A 22,498-nucleotide genomic window follows, 5' to 3' on the forward strand; every position below is an offset into this window, starting at 1 on the left:
ATTTGGATGTTTTTATTATAATGTCACATCCACCGGCATTTATGGTTTGGTTTGGAATAAAAACATGACCGATTTCTACTCACTTTGTGTTCCTATTGTGTAGTATGAACGTTTGGCTTTGTCAGTCTAGGTGGAAAAGTCACTGTCAAATACTGTCAAATACTTTGACAGATTATTTAATGGATGGCATGCGGCAAAAGCAGAGCAATGCCTATTTCTAAAAATTGAATTTGTAAAATCTTAACCTTATACAAAAATGTATAGCCTAAAGAATGATTGACTAACGAATCTACATTATGTTGTACATGTATATTATAAATTGTGTAATGTTTTTACTGCGAGATTATCTCACGTAGATAAACCTAAAACACAAAATTAAGGATATCATATATGTGTTATAATCAATACAATACATATTGTAAATACAATACTCAGCTTGTATTTAATGAAACCTTGGTAATGCTATCACTTTCATGGTTGTAATGTACATAATTTGATACTATCGCCACCCTCGTTATACCGCCATAACTCTTGTGGACAAAATGTGGTAATATAACGAGGGTAGACTGTATATATATATATAAATCAAGAAACCTGATCTTGTGTCTATATATAGCAGAGAAATGTTTGTTTGGGTAGTAAGTCGACTGTAAAGGAATGTCTGACATTTACCTATAGCGTGATACAGTCAGCCTCAGTTTGACGTCTCCACTCCTCAGGTGTATGTAGGTGTCCACAAACCTCCTTCTTATATTACATGTCAACCCAGTAAACATAGGTGATGAAATGTCACACTTAATACTCCCCGAAATATTTTATATTTGTAAAGGTTTTATTATCAACACTTTTCACCACATACTTTCACTTAAAAATGTATAAATTACTATATATATATCCATGACCTAAATATATTCCTAGTCTTACTTTGATAGGCTTATGTTTACAAAACATTAACTTAACAAGAAATGAACATGATTTTATCTGATAAAGACAGAAGATTACGTCTGTAGAAATACCTACAATTGACAGAAGATTACGTCTGTAGAAATACCTACAATTGACAGAAGGTTACGTTTGTAGAAATACCTACAATTGACAGAAGATTATGTCTGTAGAAATACCTACAATTGACAGAAGGTTACGTTTGTAGAAATACCTACAATTGACAGAAGATCACGTCTGTAGAAATACCTACAATTGACAGAAGATTACGTAGGTAGAAATACCTAAAATCAACAGAAATAAAACTGTCCAATACACTGATGAAAGAAACGACTCATTCTCCAAGATTTCTAGCTATATTTTCTATCAAATTTCGGTAGCTTATTGGGACATGATTTTATCAATGATGCTAGATATAAATAAGTGCAGCGACTAACACAGTAGGGTGTAAGATTATTGGATAGGACAAGGAATTTAAAATGGTAATTGTTAGTGTTTTACTGAACTGCAACAGATTTAGGGGAACATAATATCAGGCATGGGCTAATTCCCAACCTTTGGCTTATTACCAGATGTAGGCTTATAATTGGATGAATATGGTAATATGGTTTTTGTTACCCTGAAAGATATGACATATAGTGCTCATGTGCTAAAATTTGATAAATATAGGTAACACTGTAATGTTAAGACAAACGGACAAGCGTTTAACAAAAGCCATTGCCTCTGTATATAATGACAGCTGATTTTTGTATTTAACACTTTGTAATCTCAAGAGATAATCACGAGCAAAACTTGGCAAATACAGATGAAAGTGTATACAAGATACCCTCTATATGAAGTGAAAGTGAATAAAGGGCAATAACTCTGTATATAAAAGAGACTTATAATATACAGTTGTTGCCATTTGTTCACTATTAATCTAAGTACAGTATATGGCATTTTTCTACTGCAAAAGATGTTCACATACAAAACTTGGTTGTCATAGTTTAAGTAAGAAAAAAAAATCTGACCCTGAAAAAGGACTTGATGACGGACTAATGGCTAAAATTAAAGCAAACTTTTAATCCTATCTGTAGCTCCTGGGCTATAGGAATATACAGAACCTGCCAGGTAAAAAGACTGAATCTGGTCTACATATCCTTTACTAAAGATTGCCTATTTTTTTCTGAAAAGTCACATAATATGACCTGTATGTCAGTAAATATTGTATGTTTGGTAAATTTTCAAAACACTGTCATTTATATATAACTTTAAAAGTATGTTATTTTAGACCAGGTCACCCTTGATGAATATATGGCTTCTTATATATGATAAATATTATTAATGATCCAACATACATGTCAATGTATGTCTGCACCTTCTAGTTTTCCAATATTTATCTGCACTTAATTCATTTTTCTTTTTCATCGTACTCTTCATTATTTTGGAGGAAATAAAGAATTGAATGAATGAAAGAGAAATGACAATGCCATATTGTCCTAATTGTGTAAGGAACATGTCGTCCACAATATAAAATCCAGATTGCACCAAAGGATTTATTACGGACAAATGATTATTTTGGCATGGATTTGGGGCCGAATACAGGCCCCGTAATTCCCCTAAAGAAATTTGCTGTATTTTCCCAATTTTTAGTTCATATTTTCCCTTGTTTGTTAATAAATATGAAGAAATGTTGATCATACAACATTTCACAAAATATTTTCACAAGCCAATGCTATAATTGATTGATCATAGCTATATTATGCTTATTCAAAATGACTTGATGATTATTTTTGAGCTTGGAAGAAAGTACATTTTTGCCGAAATTAAAAAGATATGGCTATATTTTCCCAATGGAAAAGGTACAGGCCCCTGTATAATTAGGGTAAGAAAATCACTGCGGACTTAGGTTCACTGATAAATCATCTGTTATCCAATATCGGTTGAAGACATGTAAGAGCTACAAGTCCTCACACAAACCCTGACAACCAGGAGGAGCAAAAGTCTAGGTCACAGCCAAACCAAAATATAGGTCACCTGGTCACAGGTATGTAATGGAAGCCTCGAACATCAAACCTTTTCTTACTATGATATGTATCACCTTTCTACATTCTCTATAAGGACAGATTTAGTTAAGGGGTTTGAATTTCAACAGTTTAGTGCAAAAATGTTCAGTTATCACCATGGCCATCTAATATCTAAGCTTTAATTTACTGAAAAAATACTAACAATTACAACCCGGGGTATGATCAGATCACAAAGATAAAACTCACAATTCTGTGTCCATTGACATCTCGCTCACAGAAAAAATCATTGGTGATACAATATTGTTACTCTTAAAAGCCAGTCATGTCTTAATTACAGTAAACAAAATTTGATACAGTCCATGTTCAAGTTCAGAATCATAAAATATCTTTTTAAAAAGACAGATAGGTGTCTCATGAATAGACATATCTAAAGATGACCGCCCAACCTGTGTTATCACTGGACAGGTCAATATACCCCTCTCTGGATATCTTGTGATGAATGCCCTGTATGCTGTTCAGAGGTAGCAACCAGCTACTACTAGGACCCTCTGCCTCAAAATGACCCTCGCTGTTTACTGGGTGATATACACCCAGCCCAACAAAGAATTACAGAGAAACAGATATACAAATACAGAGATACAGAGAAACAGATATACAAATACAGAGATACAGAGAAAACAGACATACAAATAGAGATACAGAGAAACAGATATACAAATACAGAGATACAGAGAAACAGACATACAAATACAGAGATACAGAGAAAACAGATATACTAATACAGAGATACAGAGAAAACAGATATACAAATACAGAGAAAACAGATAAACAAATACAGAGATACAGAGAAACAGACCTACAAATACAGAGATACAGAGAAAAATGTTGGGAACATAGTAGTGGCCATGACAGGTATATACATTTTCATAACCTTAATTTTTCTAATGTATTAGACCACCCATAAACTCTTCTTTTTATGTAGGTTTTTAATACCAAATTTTTGCATAGTAAAACTGCTTTTCGGAATAGTGGTCTCCTTTCAGACTGGATTACTTAAATATCAAAATTCCGGCAAAATTTGCAATGCAAACTTAATCTTGAAATGTTACATAAGTACAACTGCACCTGACACGGAGAGATAAACAGTGTATAGGATTTAATTGCATTCTGGAAGTTGTTATCAATCTCAAATGAAAACTTGGCATTTTCTCCCAAAGACAGTAATTGGGCCTGGATGAAAATGATCCATCTTCTGGCTGATATTTCGGGTATCATCACGCATCATACCATCCTTCACATTCCTCAAAATGTCCGTATATATGGCATCTTATTCTCATTTTTTTTAATCTTTATTTATATCACAAAAAGAAATGGAAGACTACCTATACCTATCAAGTTTCTTATATCTAACTGATCATTTATATAACTCGTCAATACACATACCAATTACTTCTTCAAAATATTACCTCACACTGAAACAAAAGGATTCTAACGAAACTTTAAAACATTAACTAATCAATTAAACATCTGGAGAGTGACTAACAGCTGTAGGAGAATGCTGACCTCCCTTACCCCCTCCATCATTCTACAATAAGTCTCCAGAATTTTTACTATAACACCTACATACCTATGTGGAGACAGATACTATAAAGTCGGTGATGCATGTAATATCAGTTTTCTCTGTATTGAGGTCAGCCTACACACCATTGAGACATTGTTGTATAGTTTATATGGAGTCACTATCACTAGTAAGTACTGTGTATCCTAAACGACCCAGTTTTCCCCGGACTAGCATGGTCTTTAGATTTCCGTTATTAACATAAGTACTATTTCCCTGGATTATAGAATTTCATAACATCAGGAAATTTTACAGTTTAATTGAATACTTATGAAACGGAAACCAGAGTTCATCAATATTTAAAGTCCTATTTACATAAATGATAAACATATATTTAAACTTTTCATCTAAAGTACCTTGCTCACATAAGTTTTTATTCCAGGTAAAAATTCTTCATCTAAAAAATTCCAGGGGGCTATGAATAAAACAAAGATATAGGGTTGGTCAGACAACAGAAAAAAACTATTGATTTGCCAGCATGTCACAGAGTTACCTGACAAACCAAAAAAGGTTAGCTACATCAATAATCAGCTTATCTCGGTTGATGTACAGTACTCCCAGTAATGTTATTTTTGGCCACATTTTCATCACAGATGTTACATGGACTTAAGCTATATCATTAAGCATCGAGAATTTCATCTCATACTAAAACCTTATCACATAATTTGCAAGATTTTATTCCAACAATATTCAGGCAGGTTATTTAAACACCAGAGTACTGTACAGGCTGCATTATCTAAAACAAGTGTTACTGTTTGAAACTTCTGCCCACAGTTTGAACCCTACAACACCAATTTCCATTTTACATGTTCCCGAAAAAAAAAATGAAAATGAAAATAAAAATACACTCGAAGAATGTATACCTGGAGGTAAAAATAACACCTGCATTACGGACATAAAAGTATAAAGTAGTGTATATGTGTGATTATCCTAGACTTGGGGCTGCTTCACAGTACTACACCTGTATACAGTACGAACACACCTAAGTATCTTGTTACAGGTGAGTCCCCACCTCTACCTGTCCCTACAATTAGACATTATCCTGTATCGCCGGCTACGCTGATGATCCTGACACCAAAACAAACTTGAGTGTATCTTTTCTCACAATGTTCAGAAAAAAACTCCTAGATCTTTGACTTCAGTTCTAGTTTGATGATAAATGATACAGGATAAAAAATACAAGAGACCTTACTGTCGGAACATTTGCAACTCGCCCAGGGCCATTATCCGTGACTTCTGACAATTAAGTTCTGGTTTGGAACTGTACATATTCATTGGTTGTAGATATACAGTTACAGGTGTCGAATCTCTCCTCAAGTAAATGAACCTGGAGACAATACACTTTACTACCAAACCCACCCCACCCCTGTTTTAAAAAGATCAAGAGTATATGTAGAGGCTAAACTCGCTCATGTTGATCATGACCTTGTCTACACCAAACCCTCCAAATCTCACCATGTCGAAATTTAATTATAACCTCACACATAGAAATATCTAATCATTACCAAACTTATTTTGAGTATACATTTGTATTAATATTTCTAGTTATAGTAATTTAATTGTACAAAGGAAATGTAAATATTGGTGACAGTTTTTATGTACAAAAGAAAGTTAAAAGCTGACATGATGTCTTGATCAGTTTTGTAGGTTGTGAACGTTCCTAAACTTAGTGGGATGGTCAGGACACAATTAAGTCCTCTGTGTGTGTGTAACCGGCACTGGTGCAACTAACGGACCCAGTAGGGCTGTTGTTCCTCCATTCATGTACATGTATTATATACAGCAGCCCCAATAGGCCTGTAATGCTCATCACTGAGAGTTCATCAAGGTCATTCATTTGAACACATTTGATAGGCCTTCATCTAAGCATGCCTTTAAGGAAAAATTCAAAAGAAGTAATTTATAAATCAATATTTTAAATTTGATCCATGTGACCTTGAAAGTACATCAATGTCATTCATTTGAACAAGCTAAGTAGCCTTTTATCCAGTAACTCTCAGTTATTAAGAACAAGTTATTTAAAGATTTTAACACATTTGACTTTGGACTCATTTATTTTTATGTACATACCGTATATACATTTTGTAATTCATGTTATGGACTTTAAACTTATGTATGATGAGAATGTTTAACACTAATAAAAGCAAAATGTTGATATTGTCCTAGGTAAGCACCTAATATCTGGCCTGTATTTCTGGTACAGTACAGAATAGCGTCTGTAATGTAAGTAAGTACCGGTAATGTTTTACATCATGTTTAGCATTATCTGATCTTTAAATTTTGTTTCAGTGTAAATAATGACTCTGTAACATTTTACATGCATGGTCGCACAAGAGGCAGGTTTCATTACAAACAATATGCAGTGGTATGGCTCATTTTACACTGTCTGACAAGGATTAGCAATATGAGTCGGACCAGACAGCTGATGTTATATGTCAGCTACACAGTAACCATAACCTACCTTTTGCAGCATTGATGTAGGTGCGTAGTTCTTTCTGGAATTTGTTTGCAGTTTCCTATTTAAAAAAAAATATATATATATATATATAATCGCTTAGTAATGAGCACCAGCTACATAAACAGGTATAAATATCAGAAAGTAAAACATATACCAACATCATAACATCACAACATCACAACAGATATCTGTTTGTTTGCTGGGTTTATCACACTATGAACAGCTACGGCCATTTTCACTCAGAATCCCCTTGTAGTAGCTTGTGGTTACCTCACTAATGCTGTCCAGCTTCCTTAGAAACACAAACCACCCCAGGTATTGATCTAACACTCTACTTCACCTTTCTGATGTGAATTAATTATATATCGCCAAAAAAAAATATAATCATTTTTTGATGTATAGCTTAAAAACTCCACTATATTTACAAAGGAACTACTTTTAATGCCCTTTAAATTTCAAATCAAGACAAAGATCATAGGAACTACTTTTAATTCCCTTTAAATTTCAAATCAAGACAAAGATAAGTTTTCATTAAACTGAAAGCATATTAAACTTACAGGTTTCTCATAACACTAATATCAAATCAGAGAGAGATGGGTGTATATTTAAGGACAGCTGTATAGAGAAATGATTCACTGTCTACCTTAGATCACGGTACTACCTCAATCTCTGGTGACGAGACATGTCAAGTACAGCAAAACTTTTACCACAGTTATTACCACAGTTAAATTTCTACCGATTTTACCAACCATACTGAGAGAGCAGAATTTTACACCGTTTATATATACGATATACTGTATGTAATAGTGCATTCTGACTTATAAGCAAACTTCCCCTATATCACGCAGATTTCAGTCTTTTAACCTACCAGAGATTGTTCAAGAGAAAGAAGAGACCACAATTCACAAGGAAACATGGCCTTGTCAATTGTTCTATTAAGAGCACCCCAACCCAAAAACCACAAGCATGCTGCAGGCCATTTTGTTTCAAAACCTGTTCATTCATTTTGGACTAGTGTTCTGAAGAAAAAGTTGACGGACAGATGTCAGTGTGATGTTTTGAAAGCCATACCATGGTATTTAATTCTCCATATACTGTACTTATCCACAAATAAGCCCTTGCTAATTATAAGTCTCTGTCATCATTTTTTCAGAATTATCCATTTCAAAATAGTAAGCCAAAAGCAGTTGACAAATTAGCCCTCCCCAAACTATAATTCACACTAGGGGAGGGGGGTTATTTGAGGAGAAATAAAGTATGTTGATGTATATAATTTGTTCCCAGTGACTATATATAGTAATGTGGCTGTACCTGCTGTTTGTCAAGCTTGTGAACATATTCGTCTAACTTTTCATCGGAGGTCTTTTCAGCTTTTCCAAGATTCTGTAGAACCTGTAAATAACAAAGGTATATTAAGCTATCACAATGATTTCCTCGAGACATTTATGTTAGATACCATGGTAATTCCCTATCAGAACTTTCCTCGAGACATTTATGTGAGATACCACGGTAATTCTCCATCAGAACTTTCCTCGAGACATTTATGTTAGATACCATGGTAATTCCCTATCAGAACTTTCCTCGAGACATTTATGTTAGATACCACGGTAATTCTCCATCAGAACTTTCCTCGAGACATTTATGTTAGATACCACGGTAATTCTCCATCAGAACTTTCCTCGAGACATTTATGTTAGATACCACGGTAATTCTCCACCAGAACTTTCCTCGAGACATTATGTTAGATACCACGGTAATTCTCCACCAGAACTTTCCTCGAGACATTATGTTAGATACCACGGTAATTCCCTATCAGAACAATGTCCTTGAATTTGTCCTGTAAACAAAGGTTGTTTGTAGAAAACATTTCCCCATACTATCTACAGATAACAACATATCTCATTAACCGGTCTGCCACTGTGTCTTTGATCTATTAACTGATATGATTTAACACACTGGGTACCTGGATCTAAGCCATATATTTTTATAGACGGATCCTGAAACCAGTCATATTTTTTTTAAAGGCAGACCTTAAAATCAGCCAATTAATCTATAATTCAGTCACTGAAACAAGCTATGTTCACCTTCTGGAAACTAAAACTGACTGCAGACATATTCCATAACTTGAACACCAAACCTAGCCATATCCTTCATAGATCTAAAGATTGACATATTTGGGGATCGAACGTCTGAAACAAGCAGTTGTATTGATAACCTGGACACTTTTGTAACACATATGCTGGAGCTAGCCATATTTGTAACCAACACCCTGAAACCAGCCATATTTGTAACCAACACCCTGAAACCCATCATATTTGTAACCAACACCCTGAAACCCACCATATTTGTAACCCACACCTTGGCACCCGTCATATTTGTAACCCACACCTTGGCGCCAGTCATATTTGTAGCCCACACCTTGGCGCCAGTCGTATTTGTAACCCACACCTTGGCGCCAGTCATATTTGTAACCCACACCTTGGCGCCAGTCGTATTTGTAACCCACACCTTGGCGCCAGTCGTATTTGTAACCCACACCTTGGCACCAGTCCTATTTGTAACCCACACCTTGGCGCCAGTCCTATTTGTAACCCACACCTTGGCGCCAGTCGTATTTGTAACCCACACCTTGGCGCCAGTCGTATTTGTAACCCACACCTTGGCACCAGTCGTATTTGTAGCCTACACCTTGGCGCCAGTCGTATTTGTAACCCACACCCTGGCGCCAGTCGTATTTGTAGCCTACACCTTGGCGCCAGTCGTATTTGTAACCCACACCCTGGCGCCAGTCGTATTTGTAGCCTACACCTTGGTACCAGTTGTATTTCTAACCCACACCTTGGCACAGTCATATTTCTAACCCACACCTTGGCGTCAGTCGTATGTGTTTTGTAACCCACACCTTTGCGCCAGTCGTATTTGTAACCCACACCTTGGCACCAGTCATATTTGTAACCCATACCTTGGCACCAGTCGTATTTGTAACCCACACCTTGGCGCCTATCGTATTTGTAGCCCACACCTTGGCACCAGTCGTATTTGTAACCCACACCTTGGTGCCTATCGTATTTCTAACCCACACCTTGGCACAGTCGTATTTGTAACCCACACCTTGGCGCCAGTCGTATTTGTAACCCACACCTTGGCGTCAGTCGTATTTGTAACCCACACCTTGGCGTCAGTCGTATTTGTAACCCACACCTTGGGCATCAGTCGTGTTTGTAACCCACACCTTGGCATCAGTCGTATGTGTTTTGTAACCCACACCTTGGCGTCAGTCGTATGTGTTTGTAACCCACACCCTGAAACCAAAGTATTTGAAACCAACAAGCTGAACCTAGTCGTATTCATAACTCATACAATGAAACCCGGAATATTTGTATCCGACAATCTTAAACCAGTCATATTTGTAATCTTTATATTAAAACTAGTCATATTGTTAAAGATAGTAATATTCATAATGTAGAAAAATGTAAACATCATTTATTTCCCTACAATTGTGAAACAAGTTATATTGACTTTTATTAAGCACTCTTGTTGGCTTGGATAGAAACCCCGAGTACCCAGAGAAAAGTGATTGGGCAGGGAAAGGTGAATATGCTGTGCCATCCAACCACCCATAATTAATCTAGGCCCTAAACTAGACCTATTGAGAAATTTATCTTTTTTTTCAGCTTGAGGAATTCAACTTTTCTCAGCTTGTTATAGAATTTTGAAGTTTTCTCCGAAATTGTTTCTCTAATATTCTGTTGTGTAAGATGTCACAACTAAATGACACTGTTAAGTTTCACGGTAAATCCAAATAAAATTCCAAGAAACTTATAACCTTATACAATGCTGTATCATTCAAATCTGACATCTTCCCTGGTTAATTAAGCTGTGTTGACAATCTAGACACTTTCTTTATAATAGTCTGTGTTATTGTTTGTTTAATATCATAACCAAAGGAGACCAGAGCTTCAGACTAGGTGTCAGTACCGAGGGGCCTGGGGACACCTCCGCCATCGGCTACCTTGTGATACAGATATTTTGTGTGGTAGAGGACGTCGCCTAGGGCAACGAGTTCATTTATATTCACTTAACTATGGCCACATCATCTTGTAATAATGTAAGAATGCTGGACAAAGACAGGTGAATGACCCTTGAATTCCACTTCTTTTTTGTACGTGTACAGGAATAAAAACTTCAACAATTCAACCAACATTTCGTTCTTAATTTGCTAAAATTAAATCCAACTCAGGTTTGTGACTGATCCTGCAAATATTGTCTCATTTGAACTCGACAGGAATGAAATCAACAACATTCAGTCGTACAGGTCAATGTATTCACACTTCCATTATAATAGTGTCAACACACATGTTAATCAAATGGTCACCACATTCAGATACGATTCCAAGAGCTTCACAACCTTGTAACAGCTTAAAATATTTATTATATGAAGATGAGTGACTTGGGAAGTAAGGATTAAAGATACCAGCCACAAGTATTGGTTGTTGACTTATACATATAGGTATACATAGATATTGCCAGTGTCATTATTTCCTCATTAACCTACACTTGGTAGCTAATTAGGTCAACAATACATTCTCCACACAATATCATACCTTAAGTCTACAGCATTATAACTATTATAACTAATTAAGTCTACAGCATTATAACTATACATCATATATTCAGTTACTCTGCCCCCCCCCCCCCCCCAAAAAAAATAAAAAATACCTACATTTCCAATAACCTTACCAACCCTATATTTTTGTGCCTACCCTGATATTTTTTGCAATTTTCAAGGAAGGACGTTAGATTAAAGATTCCATATGTATATATCTTTAATCTTTAGTAAAAAACTATTTAAAAGATAGAAAGATTTGCCCACCTACCTACCCTATTTTATTTTTCTGTCATGTTAGTGTTAATTAACAGATGTATTATTCTTTTAGGCCTTATGTGCAACTTCCAATCTCACCCAATAAGTAAGTGTCTTGATGTAAATCTGTTCACCTACAATCAACATACAAATAATGAGATGACAAATGTATTAAGGCGGAATCTATTTGTGGATAAAGAATACTCCATCACCATGATAATAGAAAAGTTAAATGTGCAGAAAATCGTAAAAGTTTTGACTGAATTTTGTACCCATCACATGCATGTGTACACATTCCATTACATGATCATCCATGAATTATAATTCCAGAAATTATTCTCATCGTGACTTGGGATGAATAGCTTGTATTTAATTATTCTATATAATAAGCACAAGAATGCATTTCCACTTCCCAGTATCTTGCACTAGGGATGAGATTGCAATCAATAGCTATCCTGTTTAAGATGTTATTTAATACCTACTGCATAATAGCAATATCTATCCTTCTATAACATGAAAATCTACAGGCTCGGGATACAGAAGCTTATAGACATACAGGTAGATACTTTAAACATTAAAACCCTTTAAAATATGTTTGTATTACGCTTTATTAATCTATAAATAACAGGACTTTATATATAATCAACTGATAAATCAGCGTATGAAAATTATTTATGAGCTATTACTTAATTGATTTAGGGGAGACGGTTGTCATGACCCTTCCGTACGAAATGTTGAGCGAATTTAGAGTGCTCTAAGTCGAGGGGGTGAGGAATGTTTGGCCCCCAATAAAGCTATGTGGTCACTCATCTGACACGACTACAGGTTTGGATTAGTATTCAAGGACAGGTATGTTATCTTGTATTGCTGATATATGGTACATACTCTGTAGCTGGGATCTATCAATGGCGTTCTGTTCTTCCCACGCACATATTAAGGTCCAATTCATATTGGTTTAAGCAATGAAATTCTTTCGTTTTAATTAATGTTCAATAACTTCAAGCTCACTGTACATGTGTGATAGCATTAATGGTTACCTATGTTTGTGGTGTCATCTGTGGTCACACCCATATGATGGCATTCATTGTACACATATCTTGGCATTCATAGTCACTATATGATGACATTCCAAGTTACATGGAACAACAAATAATGATACCTACTCCCAAATTACATCCTGGTAGTGTGAAAAACAGCAAATTCTTCAAACTTCTTCAAGACCAATATATGTTTTAAACCACAATTTTAAAGTCAAATCTGATGTCTCTATTGGAATATATAAACAAAACAAACATACTGATCATTGCTAAAGCAAATACTTCTCCCCTGCCAGCTGTTGCAATGTCACAATTTTTAAAGAAACTTGGATTTTCTATAAATAGCAATGGTGACCTTGACCCAATAACCCTGAAACTTGACTTTGTCAGAGATAGTATGGTCCTTTGTAATTTTGTGAAGTTTGATAAAAATTGCTGAAGGAATGAAGCTGCTGGAGCGCTGACAACAGATTTTCTAAAAATAGTAATGGTGACCTTGACCCAACAACCTTGAAAGTCGAGCTTGTCTGAAATAGTATGATCCAAATCCCTCAAGGAATGAGAAGCCACTAGAGCGCTGACAAATTTACATACATACATGTGTACATACAAGACCGACAGGAAACCTTATAGTCCCTGTTTTCTCCAGAAGGGGACTTATTAAACTGTTTGTCTTACTCTGAAAGTACCTACTTAATAACAGACTACAGCAGAAACAGCACATCCATTTTGTTATCTTGTACCTGTTTAATGACAGACTATATATCTATTAAGCTAGCAGAAACAGCGAATACAGGATTGTCAAGAAATTAATTAAGTTACTTCTAATACATTATTTTTTGTACTTTCAGCTACAAGAATATCCCATAAGTATATATAGTTTCATCCCTCACTTCAAGAAATGGAATACGCTTCATTTGGAAATGGAATATTACACTATCATTTATAGGGACTGTGATAACTGTCAAGCATTATAACACAACAACATAGCTTGAACAAATAATGATATCAAATTCTCTGTTTTGGTTCTGTATGTCTAAAAAAAAACAAATTAGACAAGCTTTTACAACAAGAAAATGCATTTAACTAAACTAAGTCTTGTAAAAACAATGGAATATATGTGGTAAATCAGTCAATCTGACAATACTTATCAAGAAACCCCTTAATTGATAACATTCATCTTGGCCGTTACACCATGATCAATGTATCATCCTAATTCTTCTTCTGAATGAATTAAACAAGTGATGTTTACAATCTGTTGGTCTGGACCGCCAGGTAAATAGGTGTAAAGACAATCTGTTGGTCTGGACCACCAGGTAAATAGGTGTTAAGACATACAATGATGTAGAAACAGGCTAATATAGTAGTGAAATACTGTAGTACTGTCAGGATAATTTTTTTTTTTTGGAAGTAAAAGATTCAATACATGAACAGAGCAAGGGTCATTTCTAGGATAAATACATCCGAGTACAATTCCAAGGCATGTGTTCCCTTAGGAAACGTACAGTATTTAAAAGCTTCAATGTAAAACTGATAGTAAATCAGAGATCAATCTTAGATTAGAAGACACATTCCACTGCATTCATATAGTCCCCACTTACTGAGTTAAACCCGTCCTGTAGATGTCCATTACCAGCAGACCTAATCCAGGTCAACCCCTGATCATTGAGGGTACAGGCCAGGGTTCTATAGAAAGTCAAAGACCAGTGACTTCCATGGGAAACCTAACTTTTCTGGTCCGAGTGATGGTCATTTTAAAATAAAATTTAGATAGTGTACATGCATTTATATAATTATAATACAGGTACATTAATCTTTCTCTTTTCTCCAAATACTCATAATATTCCTCGTCAATTACTGGACATACTGATATGAATTTTTTACACCAAATTACCAACCTCAGTAAGTTAAACCAACCTCAGTAAGTTTAGAAATTAACTATGAAAGGAAAATGGTGCCTGGATATTTCCTACAGTGAAAACAGATGTCAAAGATACTGTCCTGGACAGAAAAGGACAGACAAATATCAGACGTTATTACGTGTGGCATGGATCCTCGATCATTGTAACTATATACAATTGTAAATTTATATTACAGACTGTAAGGGTGGGACCTGTGTCATGCCCCAAATAACACATTCCTGCTACTTCATAATTTTCAATCCATTCAAAATGATACTTAGAAATTAGAACCAATTCAGTCATGATTCAGTCATACCACTTGATGTAAATTACATCGATATTGCAAAGACAATCAATCATATAGCAGGACCTACCTATTTTCTCTCACTTTGAGAAGAAAACTGGTGAATTGGGAAGGGAAATTTTCAGGAGCTTGCTTCAAATTTGGGGAAATTAACAAAAATATGAAATAATTTCAATCTGGAATGCCGGGTACACTATCAGTCCCAAAAACACCCTGCATAAATAAGGCTTAAGGTGAAGGGTTTAGGTTGGAAATCATAATTTTCTAGAACTAGAAATCGCACCAGATAAATAAAGGATTTCTAGTACACATTAACCTGATCATCTATAGCTACTACACATTTTACGATGTGTATCAATACTTAAGTCCTTAACACTGTCTATTGCCTGTAAGCTATACAGTTAGGTGTGTACCTGGCTAACACTAGGCGTCAGTCAGGATGACAGCTATGGCCTTTCAATTGTTTTTCTGTCTGACCAAAGGCCATACTTACGCTTCACCTGAGCTATCACTATCAGGGTCGTACCTGCCTATCATGGTCCGATATCGGATACCCTTAACCAATGTCCCGTGTCCACTCAGTGTCAACAAACAAGGACCTCATTCTACTCAATTATCACCCTGGGTACTAGGAATTTATATGTCGAAAGTTTTACAGAGTTCTATATAGGTTTAATGCTGACGTACCAGGTATAATTCCTGGTTTCTTTATAATATAATCATCCTTACAGACAAGGATGTCAACTTCACAGCAAGTATTTTTTTTTCTTTTTTTTTTTTTTGTGAAACAATGACAAACAAAATGAAATGATGAATTTGAAGATTTGCCAGAAAATACTTGAGAATTTATCTATAGTTTTGTATAGAATACTTATCTCTCAGAGGCACATACATATACAGCACTTATGACAATTACAAATGTACTTACGGGGTAAGTACATACAACTATATTCATGCCAAAATATTTTTCAACATTATTTTTCATCATGATTTTTTTTAAATCATCATAACACAAGTCATGGTTTTAGCACATTTTTTAATGAATAAAGAATGAAAGAAACATATTTGAGAATTAACTTCAGCAGCTAAAAATGTTTTTCTTTGTCGAATCTTTTCTGATACCATACACACAAGGCTTGGTTTTGAGTCAATATGTATGTACATCTTTATTTTAAATTTGATTTTGAGGAGTACCATACATAATTAAGAAATATAATAAGCTTCTTGTATGTGATCAAGTCCCACCAGAAAAGCAAGAGTCCTGGTATCAAATATCTCATTCTGTGTCCCAAAACATGTTGACAGTATTGACAGACTCAAAGAGATATGATCATGATTGTCACCAGATCTAGATCACTTGACAGGGATTGTGTTGACATTTTTACTGTTCATGTACAATTAAAACTATAATGACTAAGACTAATTAAAATATAATTAATGACAGTGTGCAATGCTCCCTTTTAGTAATCTTAATCATCTCTTGTATTTTTTTTTATTATTATTTATTTATTTACAAGTCCTAATTAAATTTGCATTTAGAAATATATACATATGAATTTATGTACATCAAAATATCAGACAACTTATGTGAGTTTCCTTTTGACATATATTGCATTTACCCGTGTCATCCTTATTTAATTACATTTATCAAACAATCACAGAGGAATCTTTGTTACCTACACTATTCAATAAGAATTTTACCTGCATCATGCAATGACAAAAAATACCTGATTATATTAAATTTTGTACTTAAACAATTCAGAGCTAGGGTCTTTAAAGACATTGAACAGAAATGATATAATATATCATTTCATCTAGCTTCTTTTTATAATATCAACACCTAATTACCAATTTTACGTGTACCTGTGTATGTGTGATCAAGCTAGCCAGACCATAATCTCCTGTATCTACACTAGGGATTACAACGCGCCTAAGGTGTCAATATATCTGTATAATCCCCTCTAGGGCTGTGGTCAATGTCTTTTGACAATCACTGCAATATAAACACTAAACAAATGGAAATCCTGTAGTATACAGTACATATTACGTTACTTTATAACAAAGCATCGTGTTCTGTGTATCACATTTTATAAACTCGTCTCCTGTGATATATACTTCCGTGTTTACATCATAAAATTGATTGTTGACGTTTACTTTCGTTTTCGTTACACGAATCTTGTCATCTCGTCAAAAACAAAAGACGGTATGACTACCATAAGCTATCTGAGGACAAAAGCTGGACTCCACCTGAAAGCAGCGTGTTGACAATGTGTGACACACATTTCACGCTGAGTACGGAACACAAGACGATACACTCCTATATATACATATTATACACACACTATCATTGCTGTCAGTCGCCAACACCTGTTCCGCCAACCGCAAAATTCACACTCAAACGCCTATAAATCTTCATTAAATTAATAAAAGCATAACCATATCTATAATTCAAGACGATTCTGACATGTAAATGAGTTTCACTTACCTTAGCTTTTGTACGAGTTAGAGTTTTTTGCGCTCTCGTGAAAATGCCTCCTTTGCTGTGCTCTGCCATGTTGATTTTTCACGCTGACCTTGTCACAACTTTTCTGATTGGCTGGTGGCAGCGATGTACATTTCTATAGTCTGTTCTAATGTATGCTCGACAAAATGGATGACTGCGAAGTGACAGTGATTTTTAAAAACACTCGCTATTGTATTAATATGATACGCACTATAGGTATAGGTGCGCTATCATAAACAATTTCAAGTCATCACAAATATGTGAACTATTTTCTCCAAAAAGATGAATGGAGAGGATGGGTGATAATATATCATGGCACCCATGTCGCGCTAAATCGCGAATTAAACAAGCATGAAATGCAAATACACTGTTTAAGGACTGTTGATTTTAATTTCGTATTTCAATTTCTTTATATCTCAACATGCTGTGTGTCACAGGGTGTCAGATTAGGCAAGTGTTTCTGGTGATTAGATATAGATAATAAGATACATGTGTATATTATAATCTAGTGTATTTTACATTTTTGATTAGAATCTAGTTTGACATTGATTGTGAACTTCCTGATAGTAAGCAATCAATTCGTTTACATGATAGTTCATTGACTTCAATTTAGGAGGTTTCTGGTTTACAAATTAGATCTCTCATTTTTTTTCAATTCTTCTGAAATGGAATTTAGAAAAAAGAAAATCACAAAGTCTTAGATAGTATATATCGTATACTACCTTATTCTTTTAATTATAAATAAAAATTGCATTTTTCCAGCTTCATTTAGTTATTTTTCAGTTATCTGCCTTAAACAATTTCTCTGTGTAGGAAAAACTTTTTGAAATGACGTGAATATGATATAGGCCTAAACGAAGCACTCCTCTTGAAACTAAGGTTACATAACTCCTTAACACTAAGGTTAAATACCTCCAAACATTAAGGTTACATGTCTCATTTACATTAAGGTTACATGCCTCCTTAACATTAAGGGAACATGTCTCCTTAGCATTAAGGTAACATATCTCCTTAATAGTATGTATTTATGGCCCTGGATGCAGGTAATATGAAGGTTTGTTTTCCCGAAGGTATCATATTTCCCGATGGCTACTGAGAACTGAGGGTAAATTGAGAAAAAAAAAAAATCTTTCCAAGATTTCCACGATTGGAATATATGAGTTAGCTCATCCTCAATACAACTACAACCATCAGAAACCTAGTAGTGAAGTTCTGAGAAAATAATCTTTTTTTTTTTTCTTGAAGTTTACCATGTTTTGCATCAAAACTCTGGTTCGGGTACGTTTTTGGAAGTTGTCTTAGTCCACTTTTGGTATATTCAATAGAGGTCTAGGTATGATAAAATGGCAATAGGGCAATCGGTTGTTGAACATATTTAAAATTTTCCCTTATTTTGTGCATGTGTCTAACTGTTGGCAATCAAAACTAAATGTGTTGGAATAACATTTGGAATTGAATTTAACTCCACAAAAATTTCCCATCAATTTCCCAAAACCGTCTCTGAAACTTCAGCGTAATCATGTATTTGCGATGGCTCGGCCACCGCTGAGCTTCGCGACCAAATATGAAATTAAACCAAAAAAACCAAAAACAAAAACAAAACCACTTATCTCCCATTCATCCTCTTACGGCGATGATTGAGGTATAATAGTAGTGTCGTTTACGATCTAAGAACCTTGTTAAGCACCTTGCTCTGATTGGCTGAAAAACTCGATGATTTGGAGGTTAGGTGGATGTTTCATATTCCAGACTACAACTTTTTAAATAATCTTAATTTAGTCGACTTTTACTTCCCGTAGTAACAATTAATTAAGTTTAAAACTTAGATTAAGGTTCATATAGAAAAGGGTTAATTTTACATATGTGCAACATTTAAATGAATCTGAAATGCGGACGACGAAGTCTTCAATCGAAGTAAACCTTTCATGATAAAATGGTATCCTTATGGTCACAATAGTGACAGTGATTAATTAATTTATTTTGCAATATTTTCATCTATGATATTCCAGTTATTTAAATAAATAAGAATATCTTTCTCTTCCAAACTATTATGATGAATTCTCAGTAATCAATATTTAACTTGATAAATTAAATAGCGGTTATCTTCCCTGAACCAGTAAAAAAATGGATTTTGTACCAAATTCTGAAATCAGCCAAACCAGAGACCTATATACTAGTCTACTGGTGAATTAGAATAAAACATGTACTCAATACCTAAAGCGGCTAATTCATTCTTAATGTCACATATCCACACGTCATTCTCATTTACCATTTTATCAAGACATGTTTTCAATACCAGATTATCCGACTGTTTCACCAATATTTGAACACTCTTAATTTTCTCATAATAGTTAATGGTAATCTACCCAATTCACAGTAAACGAAGTCATTGCAAGTTGATTTAGGCACCTTATTAAGTTAAGTATTTTTTTTACAGAATTTCTAATGTACGCTTTCGACATCCGGTGCTTTATGAAATCCCCATATTTCCGATGCATAACGTAAAATACTATTTACATACGAATCAAAAATAGAACAATAAGTTTCTACATTCAAGCAATGATTTCTAAGAGAAGTTGTCAGAGAAAATAAAGCTTTTCTGCCTTGTTCTGCAAAATGTTGTGTTTTGTAAAACTTCCCATTGTAGTTGAACAGCATACCCAAGTATTTAAAACTGTAAACAATTTCTATATTGTCATTATTATTCATTATTATATTTCCATGGCTCATTATTTCTTATTTGTCCACAATTTCTAAACACCATGATTTTACTATTTTTAGTTATATCAACATTGACTTCCAGATTCCATTTTATGGTATATGCATATAAAGAATCCAACATAATTTGTAAATCTTCTGGGCAGTTAACAAATAAAGCCATGTCGTCGGTATACATTAGCAAGAAAAGATCAAGCATCTGTACATGTAATTCAATACTTGGACAGTTGTCATTAATAAAGTGTATTTAGATACAAAGAAAATAACACAGGTGATTATATTTCCCCTTGTAAGAGTCCGGTATAATTAGGGAAGCACTGACTGAAGTCAGTATCACTATCGAAAATATAAGAATCGTCGTCAGTATATTTCTCTATACATCTAAATTTAGATCATCGTCTAATGGTAGAAAATCGGACGACATTTTCCATGTTTCTATATGAATCTTTAACGGAAAAATGGTGCTTTTTTCGGTTAGACACTACTTAAATATCGTTGTTCACATCTGCCGATATACATTACAGTGCATAGGTATAACTATCGCCAGTATGAAGTTATCTCGGCCAAACGCGGTGACACATGTGCACAGACAGTCGTCGCCATCTCTTGGCACGGAACATGTCACTAATATAAACAACTCCGATATCCACCTATTGCGCAGCCGCAGCGCTCGGTCTCGCTAGATCTCGTGCTAAATATACCTCCGGTTATGAGAACAATAGGTGAGGTCGTGACTCTGCGAGAAAAGCGGTTGTTGCGAATCCCTAGTATATAGGTCTCTGACCAAACAAACTATAAATATCCATATTTACAAATAATCGAGTAGTACAGATATCAAACAATCTGACTAAAAAGGGTTTATATTTCATATACAGTAAATTAGTTAATTCCCCAAGAACAACACACGATGCAATCTCCTGTCTGTAGACTATAACATACCAGAGACATATATACAGAGAGATTGGCAGCTCTCTATTTGCCCTTGTGTTTACATAGTGGCCCCTGACCTTCCCACAATCCTTTGCCGTCGCTCGGTTCAGTCTTCACTAGACGCCATATTGGAGAAAACTTGAAAACCAGACACATAATTATCGATAATTTCTATTTGAAATCATCACCAAGATCCAATTATGTGCTTTAATTTTATTAATATCAAAGTGCAGAAGTGTCATCAATATGAAATATATCACAATTTGCTGTCCAAGTGTTTGTATTTTGAGTATGAAAATGTGCATGATCAATAAGACTATATCCCATAAGTATGATAGTTTTTGGTTAATGTGGTAACTTTTGTAGTGGCCTAAATAAAACGATGTGCTTTTTGTGTGCGTTTAAAATTGACGATGTTTTGGTCTGACGTAATGGCGGCTTAATTACAAACTTGGACATGTCGAATAGGACCCAATGGATTTTCGGAAATACGGATAAATGACAACAATATGCATGATCAATAAGACTATATCCCATAAGTATGATAGTTTTTGGTTAATGTGGTAACTTTTGTAGTGGCCTAAATAAAACGATGTGCTTTTTGTGTGCGTTTAAAATTGACGATGTTTTGGTCTGACGTAATGGCGGCTTAATTACAAACTTGGACATGTCGAATAGGACCCAATGGATTTTTAGAAAATACGGATAAATGGCAACAATGTGCATGATCAATAAGACTATATCCCATAAGTATGATAGTTTTTGGTTAATGTGGTAACTTTTGTAGTGGCCAAAATAAAACGATGTGCTTTTTGTGTGCGTTTAAAATTGACGATGTTTTGGTCTGACGTAATGGCGGCTATTTACAAACTTGGACATGTCGAATAGGACCCAATGGATTTTAGAAAATACGGATAAATGGCAACAATGTGCATGATCAATAAGACTATATCCCATAAGTATGATAGTTTTTGGTTAATGTGGTAACTTTTGTAGTGGCCTAAATAAAACGATGTGCTTTTTGTGTGCGTTTAAAATTGACGATGTTTTGGTCTGACGTAATGGCGGCTTAATTACAAACTTGGACATGTCGAATAGGACCCAGTGGATTTTCGAAAATACGGATAAATGACAACAATATGCATGATCAATAAGACTATATCCCATAAGTTTGATAGTTTTTGGTTAATGTGGTAACTTTTGTAGTGGCCAAAATA

General features: G+C 34.8%; 1 protein-coding gene across 1 annotated transcript in view; it reads right to left on the bottom strand.

Moving 5' to 3' along the window:
- Positions 1-17,709, bottom strand: part of LOC117342391 (myc box-dependent-interacting protein 1-like) — a 49,039-nt gene extending 31,330 nt beyond the window's left edge. The window contains exons 1-3 of the mRNA XM_033904551.1: positions 17,616-17,709; positions 8,336-8,416; positions 7,028-7,082 (exon numbers count right to left, since the gene is read on the bottom strand). Of these exons, the coding sequence (XP_033760442.1) occupies positions 7,028-7,082; positions 8,336-8,416; positions 17,616-17,684 (205 nt within the window). The 5' untranslated portion in view covers positions 17,685-17,709. The remainder of the gene's footprint in view (positions 1-7,027; positions 7,083-8,335; positions 8,417-17,615) is intronic.
- Between the last annotated feature and the right edge of the window lie 4,789 nt (positions 17,710-22,498).

Source organism: Pecten maximus, chromosome 2 (assembly GCF_902652985.1).
Source record: "Pecten maximus chromosome 2, xPecMax1.1, whole genome shotgun sequence".
In the NCBI taxonomy this organism is placed as follows: domain Eukaryota; kingdom Metazoa; phylum Mollusca; class Bivalvia; order Pectinida; family Pectinidae; genus Pecten; species Pecten maximus.